The 14,400-nt window shown below is 47.4% G+C and overlaps 1 protein-coding gene across 1 annotated transcript in view; it reads left to right on the forward strand.

Moving 5' to 3' along the window:
* LOC132402547 (translocating chain-associated membrane protein 2-like) overlaps positions 1-14,400 on the forward strand; it is a 67,983-nt gene extending 53,583 nt beyond the window's left edge. The window contains 4 exon segments of the mRNA XM_059985410.1: positions 1,267-1,288; positions 1,290-1,411; positions 13,220-13,380; positions 13,750-14,400. Of these exon segments, the coding sequence (XP_059841393.1) occupies positions 1,267-1,288; positions 1,290-1,411; positions 13,220-13,380; positions 13,750-13,823 (379 nt within the window). The 3' untranslated portion in view covers positions 13,824-14,400.

Raw genomic sequence — 14,400 nt, forward strand, 5'->3', positions numbered from 1 at the left:
CCCACACTACCCCCCCCCCCCCACTGACAGGACAGGTCCAGCAGCAGTGAGCCCCCTCCCACACAGACCCCCCCCCTACTGACAGGACAGGTCAGCAGCAGTGAGCCCCCTCCCACACTACCCCCCCCCCCCACTGACAGGACAGGTCCAGCAGCAGTGAGCCCCCTCCCACACTGACAGGACAGGTCCAGCAGCAGTGAGCCCCCTCCCACACAGACCCCCCCCCCCCCCCCCACTGACAGGACAGGGCCACCAGCAGTGAGCTCCTCCCACACTGACAGGACAGGGCCACCAGCAGTGAGCCCCCTCCCACACTACCCCCCCCCACTGACAGGACAGGTCCAGCAGCAGTGAGCCCCCTCCCACACTACCCCCCCCCCCCCCCCGCACTGACAGGACAGGTCCAGCAGCAGTGAGCCCCTCCCACACTGACCCCACCCACACTGACAGGACAGGTCCAGCAGCAGTGAGCCCCCTCCCACACTGACCCCACCCACACTGACAGGACAGGTCCAGCAGCAGTGAGCCCCTCCCACACAGACCCCCCCCCTACTGACAGGACAGGTCCAGCAGCAGTGAGCCCCCTCCCACACTACCCCCCCCCCCCACTGACAGGACAGGTCCAGCAGCAGTGAGCCCCCTCCCACACTGACAGGACAGGTCCAGCAGCAGTGAGCCCCCTCCCACACAGACCCCCCCCCCTACTGACAGGACAGTCCAGCAGCAGTGAGCCCCCTCCACACAGACCCCCCCCCTACTGACAGGACAGGTCCAGCAGCAGTGGAGCCCCCTCCACACTGACCCCACCCGACTGACAGGACAGGTCCAGCAGCAGTGAGCCCCCTCCCACACTGACAGGACAGGTCCAGCAGCAGTGAGCCCCCTCCCACACTGACAGGACAGGTCCAGCAGCAGTGAGCCCCCTCCCACACTACCCCCCCCCCCCCCCCACTGACAGGACAGGTCCAGCAGCAGTGAGCCCCCTCCCACACTGACAGGACAGGTCCAGCAGCAGTGAGCCCCCTCCCACACAGACCCCCCCCCTACTGACAGGACAGGTCCAGCAGCAGTGAGCCCCCTCCCACACTACCCCCCCCCCCACTGACAGGACAGGTCCAGCAGCAGTGAGCCCCCTCCCACACAGACCCCCCCCCCCCCCCCACTGACAGGACAGGGCCACCAGCAGTGATCTGCCCGGGTTACCATGAGGAGGTTCAGTGGGTTGCTGTGGCTTACATGTTGACTGAGCTCGCTGCCTTTGACCAGGTTTAACGTGTGGGCAGTGGTGTTTTGTCCTGACCCGTCTTGTCACCCTCACTCTGGCCGTGCTGGTTGTGGGCTTTGGTCTCTCCCGGGTCCAACATCAAACCTTCAACGTGGAAAAAGGAATCTTTAACTCCCTTCCAATCCGGTAAGTAGCAGCCAGCCTTCCTCTGAGAGTTGGAAGTGTGGGGAGGCAAGTGAAGAAAAGTACTCGGGCAAGTGGCTTCCAGAAACTTCACTGGCAGGCTGAGTGAAGGTAAATCTAAAATTAGACCTGCCTCAAACACTCCATCACGCAGCTCATTCCATTTGCCCTCTGCATGACATGTTGCTATTCGTGTTTCTATTAAATAAGACCATAAGATGTAGGACCAGAATCAGGCGATTTGGCCCATTGAGACTGCTCCACCATTCAATCATGGCTGATCCTTTTTTATTCTCATCCTCAACCTCATTTCCTGGCCTTCACTCCGTAACCTTGGATACCATGTCCCATCAATCTCTGCCTTAATTACACCCAATGACCTACTCTCCACCACTGCATGTGGCCACACATTTCCCACCCTCTGGCTAAAGAAATTTCCCCACATCTCTGTTTTGAATGGTCGCCCCTCTATCCTGAGGCTGTGCGCTCTTGTCCTAGACTCTCCTACTATGGGAAACATCCTTTCCACATCTACTCAGTCTACGCCTTTCAAATTCAAAAGGTTCAATGAGATCCCCCTCATCCTTCTAAATTCAAGCGAGTACAGTCCAAAGCCATCAGATTTTCCTCGTATGGTAACCCTTTCATTCCTGGATCATCCTTGTGAACGTCCTCTGGACTCTCTCCAATGCCAGCACATCTTTTCCAAGATGAGGGGCCCAAAACTGCACACATACCAGTGCCTTATAAAGCCTCAGCATCATGTCCCTGCCCTTGTATTCTAGACCACTTGAAATGAATGTAAACATTGCATTTGCCTTCCTCACCACCGACTGAAATGGTAAGATAACCTTTAGGGTGTTCTGCACAGGTAATCTCAAGTCCTTTGCATCTCAGATTTTTGTATTTTCTCCCCATTTAGAATATAGTCCGCACACTTATTTCTACTACCAAAGTGCATGGCCATGCATTTTCAACATTGTACTTCATTTACCATGTTCTTGTCCATTCTCCTCATCTGTCTAAGTCCTTCTGCATCTTATCAACACGTACAACACGCTGGAGGAACTCAGCAGGTCCACAATCTCTAATGTTACTACCTCTTCAGAACCCTAGAGTGCAGTTATAGACAATAGACAATAGGTGCAGAAGTAGACCATTCGGCCCCTCGAGTCTGCACCGCCATTCTGAGATCATGGCTGATCATTCACTATCAATACCCAGTCCCTGCCTTGTCCCCATATCCCTTGATTCCCCTATCCATCAGATATCTATCCAGCTCCTTCTTGAAAGCATCCAGAGAATTGGCCTCCACCGTCTTCCGAGGCAGTGCATTCCACACCTCCACAACTCTCTGGGAGAAGAAGCTCTTCCTCAACTCTGTTTTAAATAACTGACCTCTTATTCTCAAAATAACTGACCTCTTATTCTCAAATAAGTTCATCTGGTCCGGGTGACTTATGTACCTTTATGTCTTTCAGCTTTTTAAGCACCTTCTCCCTTGTAATAGTAACTGCATCCACTTCTCTTCCTTCACACACGACAACATCAGGCATTCTGCTAGTGTCTTCCACAGTGAAGGCTAATGCAAAATACTCATTTAGTTCATCATCATCCTCCTTGTCCCTCATATTATTTCTCCCGCCTCATTTTCTAGCAGTCCTATATCCACTCTCATCTCTCTTTTATTTTTACATACTTGAAAAAACTTTTACTATCCACTTCGATATTATTTAGAAACAGAAAACCTACAGCACAATACAGACCCTTCGGCCACAATGCTGTGCCAAACACATACTCACTTTAGAAATTGCCTAGGGTTACCAATAGCCCACTATTTTTTCTAAGCTCCATGTACCTATCCAGGAGTCCAGAAAAAGACTCTATTATATCCGCCTCCACCACTATTGCTGACAGCCCATTCCACGCACTAATCACTCTCTGCGTTTATATAAAAAAAAACCTACCCCTGACATATCCTCTGTACCTGCTTCCAAGCACCTTAAAACTATGCCCTCTCGTGTTAGCCGTTTCAGCCCTGGGAAAAGCCTCTGACTATCCACATGATCAATACCTCTCGTCGTCTTGTACACCTCTATCAGGTCACCTCTTATCCTCCTTCACTTCAAGGAGAAAAGGCCATGTTCACTCAACCTATTCTCATAAGTCATGCTTCCCAATCCAGGCAACATCCTTGTAAATCTCCTCTGCACCCTTTCTATGGTTTCCACATCCTTTCTATAGTGAGGCAACAGAACTGAGCACAGTACTCCAAGTGGGGTCTGACCAGGGTCCTATATAGCTGTAACAATAGCTCTCGGTTCTTAAACTCAATCCCATGGTGGATGAAGGTCAATATACTGTATGCCTTCTTAACCACAGAGTCAACTTACATAGCACCTTTGAGTGTCTGTCCTATGGACTTGGACTCCTAGATCCCTCTGATCCTCTACATGCCAAGAGTCTTGCCATTATTACTGTTTTCTGCCATCATATTTGATCTACCATAATGAACCACCTCACACTTATCTGGGTTGAACTCCATTTTTCCCATCTCAGCCCAGTTTTGCATTCTTTCGATGTCCCACTGTAACCTCTGACAGCCTTCCACACTATACGTACCCCCAACCTTTGTGTCATCAGCAAATTTACAAACTCATCCCTCCACATTCTCAGCCAGATCATTTATAAAAATCACGAAGAGTAAGGGTCCCAGAACAGATCCCTGAGGCACACCACTGGTCACCAACCTCCATGCAGAATATGAGCCGTCTACAACCACTCTTTGCCTTCTGTGGACAAGCCAATTATGGATCCACAAAGCAATGTCCCCGTGGGTCCCATGCCTCCTTACTTCCTCATAATCCTTGCATTGGGTACCTTATCAAATGCCTTACTGGCTTACTGAAATCCATATACACTACATCTACTGCTCTACCTTCACCAACCTGTCTAGTCATATCTTCAAAAAATTCAATCAGGCTCATAAGGCACGACCTGCCCTTGACAAAGCCATGCTGACTATTCCTAATCATATTATGCCTCTCCAAATGTTCATAAATCCTGCCTCTCAGCATCTTCTCCATCAATTTACCAACCACTGAATTAAGACTCACTGGTCTATAATTTCCTGGAGTATCTGTACTCCTTTTATTGAATAAGGGAAAACATCCACACATCCAATCTTCTGGAACCTCTCTTGTCCTCATTGATGATGCAAAGATCATTGCAGGGGCTCAGCAATCTCCTCGCTTGCTTCCTACAGTAGCTTGGGGTACATCCTGTCCAGTCCTGGTGACTTATCCAAATTGATGCTTTCCAGAAGCTCCAGCACATCCTCTTTCTTAATATCTACATGCTCAAGCTTTTCAGTCCTCTGTAAGTCATCCCTACAATCGCCAATATCCTTTTTTGTGTGAATACTGAAGCAAAGTATTTATTAAGTACCTCCACTATCTCCTCCAGTTCCATACACGCTTTTCCACTGTCACACTTGATTGGTCGTATTCTCTGACGTTTTATCCTCTTACTCTTCACATACTTGTAGAATGCCTTGGGGTTGTACTTAATCCTGCTTGCCAAGGCCTTCTCATGGCCCTTACTGGTTCTCCTAATTGCATTCTTAAGCTCCTTCCTGCTAGCCTTATAGTTTTCTAGATCTCTATCATTATCTAGTTTTTTGAACCTTTCGTAAGCTTTTCCTTTCTTCTTGACTAGATTTTCAACAGCCTTTTTCACACTGTGCTCCCTGGACCCTACCATCCTTTCCCTGTCTCATTGGAACGTACCTATGCAGAAGTTCACACAAATATCTCCTGAACATTTGCCTCATTTCTTCCGTACATTTCCCTGAGAACATCTGTTCCCAATTTATGCTTCCAAGTTCCTGCCCAATAGCTTCATATTTCCCCTTACTCCAATTAAACGCTTTCCTAACTTGTCTGTTCCACCCCTCTCTAATGCTATGGTAATGGAGATAGAATTGTGATCACTAACTCCAAAATGCTTTTCCACTGAGAGACCTGACACCTGACCAGGTTCATTTCCCAATATGAGATCAAGTACAGCCTCTGTTCTTATAGACCTATCTACATATTGTATCAGGAAACCTTTCTGATCACATCTTAAAACTCCACCCCATCTGAATCCCTTGCTCCAGGGAGATGCCAATCAGTATTTGGGAAATTAAAATTTTCCACTACCACAACCCTGTTATTATTACACCTTTCCAGAATCTGTCTTCCTATCTGCTCTATGATGTCCCTGTTAGTATTGGGTGGTCTATAAAAAACACCCAGTAGAGTTATTGACCCCTTCCTGTTCCTAATTTCCACCCACAGAGATTCCATAGACAATCCTTCCATGACTTCCTCCTTTTTCTGCAGCCATGACACTGATCTCTGATCAGCAGTGCCATGCCCCCACCTCTTTTGTCTCCCTCCCTGTCCTTTCTGAAACATCTAAAGCTTGGCACTTGAAGTAATCATTCTTGCCCCTGAGCCATCCAAGTCTCTGTAATGGCCACAACATCATAGCTCCAAGTACTGATCCACAATTTAAGCTCATCCACTTAGTTCATGATGCTTCTTGCATTAAAATAGACACATCTCAAGCTATCAGTCTGAGTGCATCCCTTCTCTATCACCTGCCTATCCTCCCTCTCACACTGTCTCCAAGCTTTCCCTATTTGTGAGCGAACTGCCCCTTCCTCCGTCTCTTCAGTTTGGTTCCCACCCTGCCAGCAATTCTAGTTTAAACTCTCCCCAATAACCTTAGCAAACCTTCCTGCCAGGATATTGGTCTCTCTCAGATTCAGCAGCAACTGTCATTTTTGTGCAGGTCACACCTGCCCCAAAAGAGGTCCCAATGATCCAGAAATCTGAATCCCTGCCCCCTCCTCCAATCCCTCAGCCATGCATTTATCCTCCACCTCATTCTATTCCTATACTCACTGTCACATGGCATAGGCAGTAATCCCGAGATTACTACCTTTGAGGTCCTGCATCTCAACTTCCTTCCTAACTCCCTGTAGTCCATTTTCAGGACCTTCTCCCTTTTCTTACCCATATTGTTGGTACCAATATGTACCACGACCTTTGGCTGTTCACCTTCCCACTTCAGGATATCATGGACTTTATTTGCTAGCTTGCTTTGATATTTCATCTTTTCCCTTCTAATGATTCTTTTGGTTTGCTCTCTGTAGGTTCTTAAAAACTTCCCAGTCCTCTATCTTCACACTAATTCTTGGTTTGTTGTATGCCCTTTCTTTTGCTTTTACAATAGCTCTGACTTCCCTTGTCAGCCATGGTTGTACTATTTTACCATTTGAGTATTTCTTTTTTTTTGGAATATGTGTGTCCTGCACCTTCCTCATTTTTCCCAGAAACACACGCCATTGCTGCTCTGCTGACATCCCCGCTAGCAGCTCCTTCCAATTTACTTTGGCCAGCTCCTCTCTCATACCACTGAACTTCCCTCATTCCACTGAAATACTGCTACATCAGACTTTACTTTCTCCCTATCAAATTAAAAGTTGGAACTCAAATCATATTGTGATCACTGTTTCCCAAGGGTTCTTTTATCTTAAGCTCCCTCATCACCTCTGGTTCACTACATTACAACCAATCCAGTATGGCTGATCCCCTAGTAAACCCGATGACAAACTGCTCTAAAATGCTATCTCTTAGACATGCAACAAACTCACTCTCTTGAGATCCATTGCCAACCTGATTTTCCGAATTAACCTGCGCGTTGAAATCTCCCATGATTACGATAACATTGCCCTTTTGACTTGCCTTTTCTATTTCCTGTTGTCCATCTCCCAGTCACTGTTGGGAGGCCTGTATATAACTGCCATCAACGTCCTTTTTTTGTAGTTTCTTAACTCATCCCCCAAGGATTCACCATCTTCCGATCCAATGCACATCTTTCTAGTGATTTGATGCCATTCTTTACCAGTAGGGCCACACAAACCCCTCTGCCTGCCTTCCTATCCCTCTGATACAGTGTGTAACTTTGGACATTCAGCTCCCAACTACAACCATCCTTCAGCCAAGATTCATTGATGGCCACAACATTGTACCTGGCAACCTGTAATAGTGTAAATATATCCCCCCTCATCTTAAATGTGGAAATAAGACTGTGCATTCACCCTGTCTATACTGCTGATGATTTTATGCACTCACTCACCTAACTGGTCACCTTCTCTCCATAACTGTTTATGGAGTGCCAGCTGAGGATGAAATTCTTCCGACACAAGGTGAGCGTGGAATTTATTGACACAGATGCCTGTGGAAGCCAACTCATTGGGAATATTTAAAGCAAAGGTTGATAGGTCCTTGATTAATCAGGGCATCAAAGGCTATGGGGAGAAGGCAGGAGAATGGGGTTGAGAGGGATAATAAATCAGCCATGATGGGGCGGCAGAAAACACTCGATGGGCCAAGTGGCCTAATTCTTCTTCTATGATTGATGGTCTAAATCATTATAAATGGCATTCAAGCGGCTGTTAGATAGGTACATGAAAATGGAGGGTCACAGATACACGAATCCCTTCTGCCTGAATGTAATTAGGTGTCATTTTTATTAGCTGGGCTCATCATCATAGGCTGAGGGGCATTGTTCCTGTTCTAAATCTCTTCTACACTCTTTCAAGTTTCACACTATCTTTCCTGTATCAGGGTGGCAAAACTAAACACAATATTGCAAATGCAGCCTCACTGTTATTTTTCACAATTGCAACATAACATCCCAACCGCTGTACTCAAAGCCCTGATTGTTGAAAGTCAGCATGCCTGTTACTTATACACTTTCCCAAAATCTGCCTCTGGATCTGCACGTTGTGCCTTAGTGGGTTGGGGGGGGGGGGGGGTCTATAAACAAATAGCTCCATTCCTATTTCTAAATTCCTTCCACACTGACTAAGTGGATGACACCTCCCTTTCTGCAGCTGATTAGTAATTAGTGATTAGTAATGCCACTTCCCACCTCTTTTGAAACATCTAAGCCTCAGAACATCTGGCAGCCATTCAAAGTTGAAAGTAAATTTATTATCAAAGTACGTATATGTTACGATATACAAGTTTGAGATTCATTTTCACCAAGGCATTGATATGAGGTTACTGGCAGGTTGGTGAAGCTTGTATAAAAGGCGAGCTTTGCGGGCATTCAGACATTCCGGAGGCCCAATCGGTGCTAATAGCAGATACTCCTATTTACTTAACTTCGAAGTAAATAAAAATACAGAAGAGACAAGCCTGGTGGCTTTGGTTGGGAGTAGGCCAGTGGTGAATGTCAGGCTTTGAGTCAAGAGGCCGAGGCCAAAGAAACAGGTTAGAAGGGTTAGTTTTTCCTCTCGTTATTGCTGACTTGGTTTAGGTTGCCCATTGTACAGTGCAGGCAGGATGGCAGATATGGCAGTGCAATTCTCCTCCTGTAGGATGTGGGAATCCTACAGGAGGCAGATCAATTTATAGATACAACTTTTGAGCAGGTGGTTACACTGTGAGTGCAGAATTCCAGGAATAGAATGGTGAACGCTGAGAGAGGAAAAGGGAGAAGGAAGTCAGTGCAGGGTCTCCCACAGCAACAGGTATACCCCTCTGGATACTGATGGGGGGGATGGACTATCCGGGCGAGGCAGCAGCAGCCAGAGCAAGAACACTGAGGTGGGCTCTGAGCCTCAGAAGGCAGGGTGAAGTCAGGTGGAGCGATAGTCATGGGGGACTCGACGGTTAGGGGAACAGATTGGAAATTCTGCGGCAGCAAAAGAGATAGCAGCCTCCCAGGTGCTGGGGTCCAGGATGTCTCCGAGTAGTTGCAGAATATTTTCGAAGGAGATGGAGAGCAGCCCAAGGTTGTGGTACATATTGGTAGCAATTACAGAGGCAGGAGAGGAGTAGAGGTCCTACACAGTAAGTTAGGAAGGAGGCTGGAGAGCAGGACCTCCAAGGAGGTAATCTCTGGATTACTCCCAGTGCAACAATCTAGGAAAGGTCAGAACAAGAAGATAGTGCAGATGAACGAGTGGCTGTGGGAGATGGTGTATGGGGCAGGGGTTTCGTTCATGGATCATTGGAACCTTTTCTGGGGAAAGGGTGTCCTGTACAAGTGGGTTGCACCTGAACTGGAGGAGAACCAATATCCTGGGAGGGAAATTTGCTAAAGCTGTCGGGGAAGGTTTAAACTAGATTTGCAGGGGGTGGGAACTGAAGTGAAGAGGCAGAGGATGGAGCAGTTGGTGCACAAGTAGAGACAGCTTGTAGGGGTTTGTGAGGAAGCATAGGCAGATGTTAGAGCAAAGATGCACTCAGCCAGGTGGTTTGAGATGTGTCTATTTTAATGCAAGGAGTATCAAAACAAGGTGGATGAACTAGACCATGGATCGATATGTAGAACTATGACATTGGGGCCATTACAGAGACTTGGATGTCTCAGGGGCAGGAATGGCTGCTGAGTGTTCTGGGCTTTAGATGTTTCAAAAGGTTCAGGGAGGGAGGCAAAAGAGGTGGGGAGTGGCACTGCTGATCAGGGATAGTGTCACAGCTGCAGAAAGGAGGACATAATGGAGGGATTGTCTACTGAATCATTGTAGGCGGAAGTCAGAAAGAAGAAGGGGTCAATAACTCTACTGGATGTTTTTATAGACCCCCCCCAATAGGAACAGAGACATCGAGGAGCAGATAGGGAGGCATTTCTGGACAGTGCAGTAATAATAGGGTTGTAGTAATAATAGGATTGTTGTGATGGGTGATTTTGACTTTCCTAATATTGACTGGCATCTCCCTAGAGGGTATAATTTGTTAGGTGTGTTCAGGAAGGTTTCCTGATACAATACGTAGATAAGCCAATAAGAGGAGAGGCTGTACTTGAACTGGTATTGGGAAATGAACCTGGTCAGGTGTCAGATCTCTCAGTGGGAGAGCATTTTGGAGATCACAATCACAATCTGTCTCCTTCACCATAGTGCTGGAGAGGGACAGGAGCAGACAATTTGGGAAAACATTTAATTGAAGTAGGGGGAAATATGATGCTATTAGGCAGAAACTTGGGAGCAGATGTTCTCAGGGAAAACATTCCTGAGAATTGTGTACAGTTCTGGTCACCGTATTATAGGAAAGATGTCAACAAAATAGAGAGAGTACAGAGAAGATTTACTAGAATGTTACCTGGGTTTCAGCACCTAAGTTACAGGGAAAGATTGAACAAGTTAGGTCTTTATTCTTTGGAGCATAGAAGGTTGAGGGGGGACTTGATAGAGGTATTTAAAATTATGAGGGGGATAGATAGTTGACGTGGATAGGCTTTTTCCATTGAGAGTAGGGGAGATTCAAACGAGCACATGAGATGAGAGTTAGGGGGCAGAAGTTTAAGGGTAACACAAGGGAGAATTTCTTTACTCAGAGAGTGGTAGCTGTGTGGAATGAGCTTCCAGTAGAAGTGGTAGAGGCAGGTTCAGTATTGTCATTTAAAGTAAAATTGGATAGGTATATGGACAGGAAAGGAATGAAAGGTTATGGGCTGAGTGCGGGTCAGTGGGACTAGGTGAGAGTAAACGTTCGGCACAGACTGGAAGGGCTGAGATGGCCTGTTTCCATGCTGTAATTATTGTATGGTTATAAATGCACAGCATTTCTGCATAGGTAGGTTCCATTGAGGCAGGGAAAGGATGGTGTAGGGTATGAGAACCACGGTGTACAAAGGATGTAGAAAATCTAGTTAAGAAGAAAAAAAGCTTATGAGACGTTCAAGAAACTAGGTATTGTTAGAGCTCTAGAAAATTACAACGGTGCCAGGAAGGAGCTTAAGAAGGAAATTAGGAGAGCTAGAAGGGGCCATGAGACATTAATCCTTGACGAGCAGGATTAAGGAAAACCCCAAGGCATTCTACAAGTACGTGAAGAGCAAGAAGATGAGCCATGTGAAAGTAGGACCAATTGCGTATGATAATGGAAGTACGCCTGTGGAGCTGGATGAAGTAGCAGAGGTACTTAATGAATACTTTGCTTCAGTATTCACCAGGGAAAAGGACCTTGGCAACTGTGGGGATGACTCACAGCAGACTGAAATGTTTGAGCGTACAGATGTTAAGAAAGAGGATGTGCTGGAGCTATTGAAAGGTATTAAGTTAGCTAAGTTGCCGGGACTGGATGAGGTGTACCCCAGGCTACTGTGGGAATCGAGGGAGGAGATTGCTGAGCCTTTGATGATTTTTGTATCATCAATAGGGACGGGAGAAGTACTGGAGGATTGCAAGGTTGCAAATGTTGTTCCCATGTTCAAGAAAGGGAGTAGAGATAGCCCAAGAAATCGTAGACCAAATTATAGACCTAATTGTTGGAGAAGGTCCTGGGAGACAAGATTTATGAGCATTTGGAGATGCATAATCTGATTAGGGATAGTCATCATGGCTTTGTCAAGGGCAGGTCATGCCTAATGAGCCTGATTGAATTCTTTGAGGATGTAAAAAAACATTGATGAAGGTAGAGCTGTGGATGTAGTGTATATTGATTTCAAAAAGTCGTTTGATAAGTTCGCCATGCAAGGCTCATTCAGAAAGTAATGAGGCATGGGATCCAAGGGATCCAGAATTGGTGTGACCATAGAAGGCAAAGGGTGGTTGTAGATGGTTTGTACTCTGCATGGAGGTCGGTGACTAGTTGTGTTCCTGTCCACACAGACTCAAGGCTGTAATTGCTGCCAAAGGTGCATTGACTAAATACTGTCGTGAAGTCAGTGAATACTTAGGCAATCAATTATTTTGTGTTTTATATTTGTGACTAATTTAGATCATTTTGTAGAGATCTGTTTGCACTTTGACACGGAAGAGTACTTCTGTTGATCAGTGTCAAATAAAGCCAAATTAAATCCACTGTGATTCAATGTTGTCAAACAATATAAAAACTTTCAAGGGGGGAGGTGAATACTTTTTATAGGCACTGAGTATCCAGTCCCTTTGCCCTGCTTTGAATCCTCCTCTTGGTTTTGTAGCAGAACCTCAGAAGGTTGTCACTCATAACCACCTCACTCCCACTTCTCCCAGACATTGCACGGGAACAGAAGCCATTCATTCCAGCCAGCATGTCCAGCTGCGTTAATTCCATCTTAGGTTTTATGGCCAGACTGCTTGTGGAGTATTGTTTGAGGTTTTGGGCCTCTTATCTAGAAAAAGATTTGCTGGCATTGAAGAGGGTCCAGAGGAAGTTCATGAGAATAATGTCAGGAATGAAAGGGTTAACATATGAGGAGCGTTTGAAGGTTCTGGGCACGTACTCACTAGAGTTCATAACAGTGAAGGGGATCTCACTGAAACCTATTAAATGTTGAAAGGCCTTAACAGACGTGGAGAGGATGTTTCCTGTGGTGGGGGAAGTCAAGAACTAGCGGGCACAGCCTCAGAATAGAGGGGTGTCTATTCCGAATGGAAATGAGGAGGAATTTCTTTAGCAAGAGGGGTGGAATTGATTGCTATAGGTGGCTGTGGAGGACGAATCTTTGGGTCTATTTAAAGCGCAGGTTGATGGGTTCTTGTTTAGTCAATTTATCAAGGGTTGTGGGGAGAAGGCGGGGAATGGGGCTGAGAAGGATAATAAATCAGTCATGATGGAATAGTGGAGAGACTTGATGGAGTGAATGTTCATGTCTTACAGTCAATATTAATGCAGCTGTTGTTCAAATGTCATTGCAACCAGCTGCCCTGCTGGCGTTGACCGTAGGCCTCCCCACACCCACCCTTGCTCACTGTTCTGGGGGGAGGGGCAGCGAGGGGCTGTTTGGTGTTAACCGGTGATGTGTATTTGCCCTTCTCCCCAGACTCACCATTCTTCTGGCTGCCTGCCTCCCCCAGGGGTGGATGATGTGGCGTTTCATCAACTTTCAGCTGCGTCGCTGCCGGGAGTCCCAACTGGAGCAGGCAGCACGCAGGAGGGGCGCAGTACCCGGGCCCCGGCCCAGGGGCCAGCGCAGGGATGCAGGTCAGTGAGGAGCGGTGGGCTACTGGGCGTGGGAGGGGGCTGTGCTGCCACATGGGTGGGAGGTAGACTTGGATGTGGGGGCCTGTTTGTGATGGATGGGTTTGGGCTCAGAAGGGTGTTGGGCTCAAGGCATCTGCAGGGGGTTGTCAGGATCTTGGCTGCCACCTCAGTAACAGCTCTCCCTCCCCCTGTCCCACCCCTCCTCCTCGCCCTCTCCTGCACCCTCACCATCCTTTTCTCTCTCTCCTTCCCCTCTTTCTCCCTCCCCCTCCCCTCTTTCTCTCTCTCCCCTCCCCTCTTTCTCTCTCTCTCCTCCCCTCTTTCTCTCTCTTCTCCTTTGCCTCTGCACTGCCTCTCTATTCCCCACAGGTTACCAAGAGAACGGCTTGATCAAATCTGAAAACGGAGTTTCCCCTCGAACTCGCAAACTCCGCTGCTCCTGACTTGCCGGATCAATGTGTGGACTCACCAAGTGGCTGATCCGACAGCACTGTGCTCCCCACCATCCAAACCCGAAGCAGTCCCTAGCCTACAGTGTCTCACCTCCCCATCCCATCTGGTGCCTCCCTCACCACGTACCACAGGCAGCATAAAGAGCCCTGTCTGAACTCTGTCCCACCTTGGGGCTCCAAAGGCTGTACACAAATGTATGAGCGGGCATGCACTAGTGCATGCATGTGCATACATGCACGATTGTGTCTGTGATTGTGCCTGTCAATGCAAGCGTGTGTGCATCTCTGGACGTCTGCACTTGCCCCTGCTGAGGAGTGCAGTGTCTGCCTGTAGTACCGATGGTGACGTGAGGGGCTTGTCTCAGAGTCTTGGGTCGAATGGTCACCAAACCTGAGATTACACAAAAGGAGATACTGGAGGGAGGGTCGGGCTCTTGTGCACCTGGCTCCAGTGGGGAACCCTCTGTTTCAAAAGCCCCACCTGCAGGGGCATCGCTGAGAGGTGACTGTGGGAATTGGGACCAGCTGAACTGTGATACAACTTAGTAAAAGAGCAACATGACATTAA

Source organism: Hypanus sabinus, chromosome 12 (assembly GCF_030144855.1).
Source record: "Hypanus sabinus isolate sHypSab1 chromosome 12, sHypSab1.hap1, whole genome shotgun sequence".
NCBI lineage: Eukaryota > Metazoa > Chordata > Chondrichthyes > Myliobatiformes > Dasyatidae > Hypanus > Hypanus sabinus.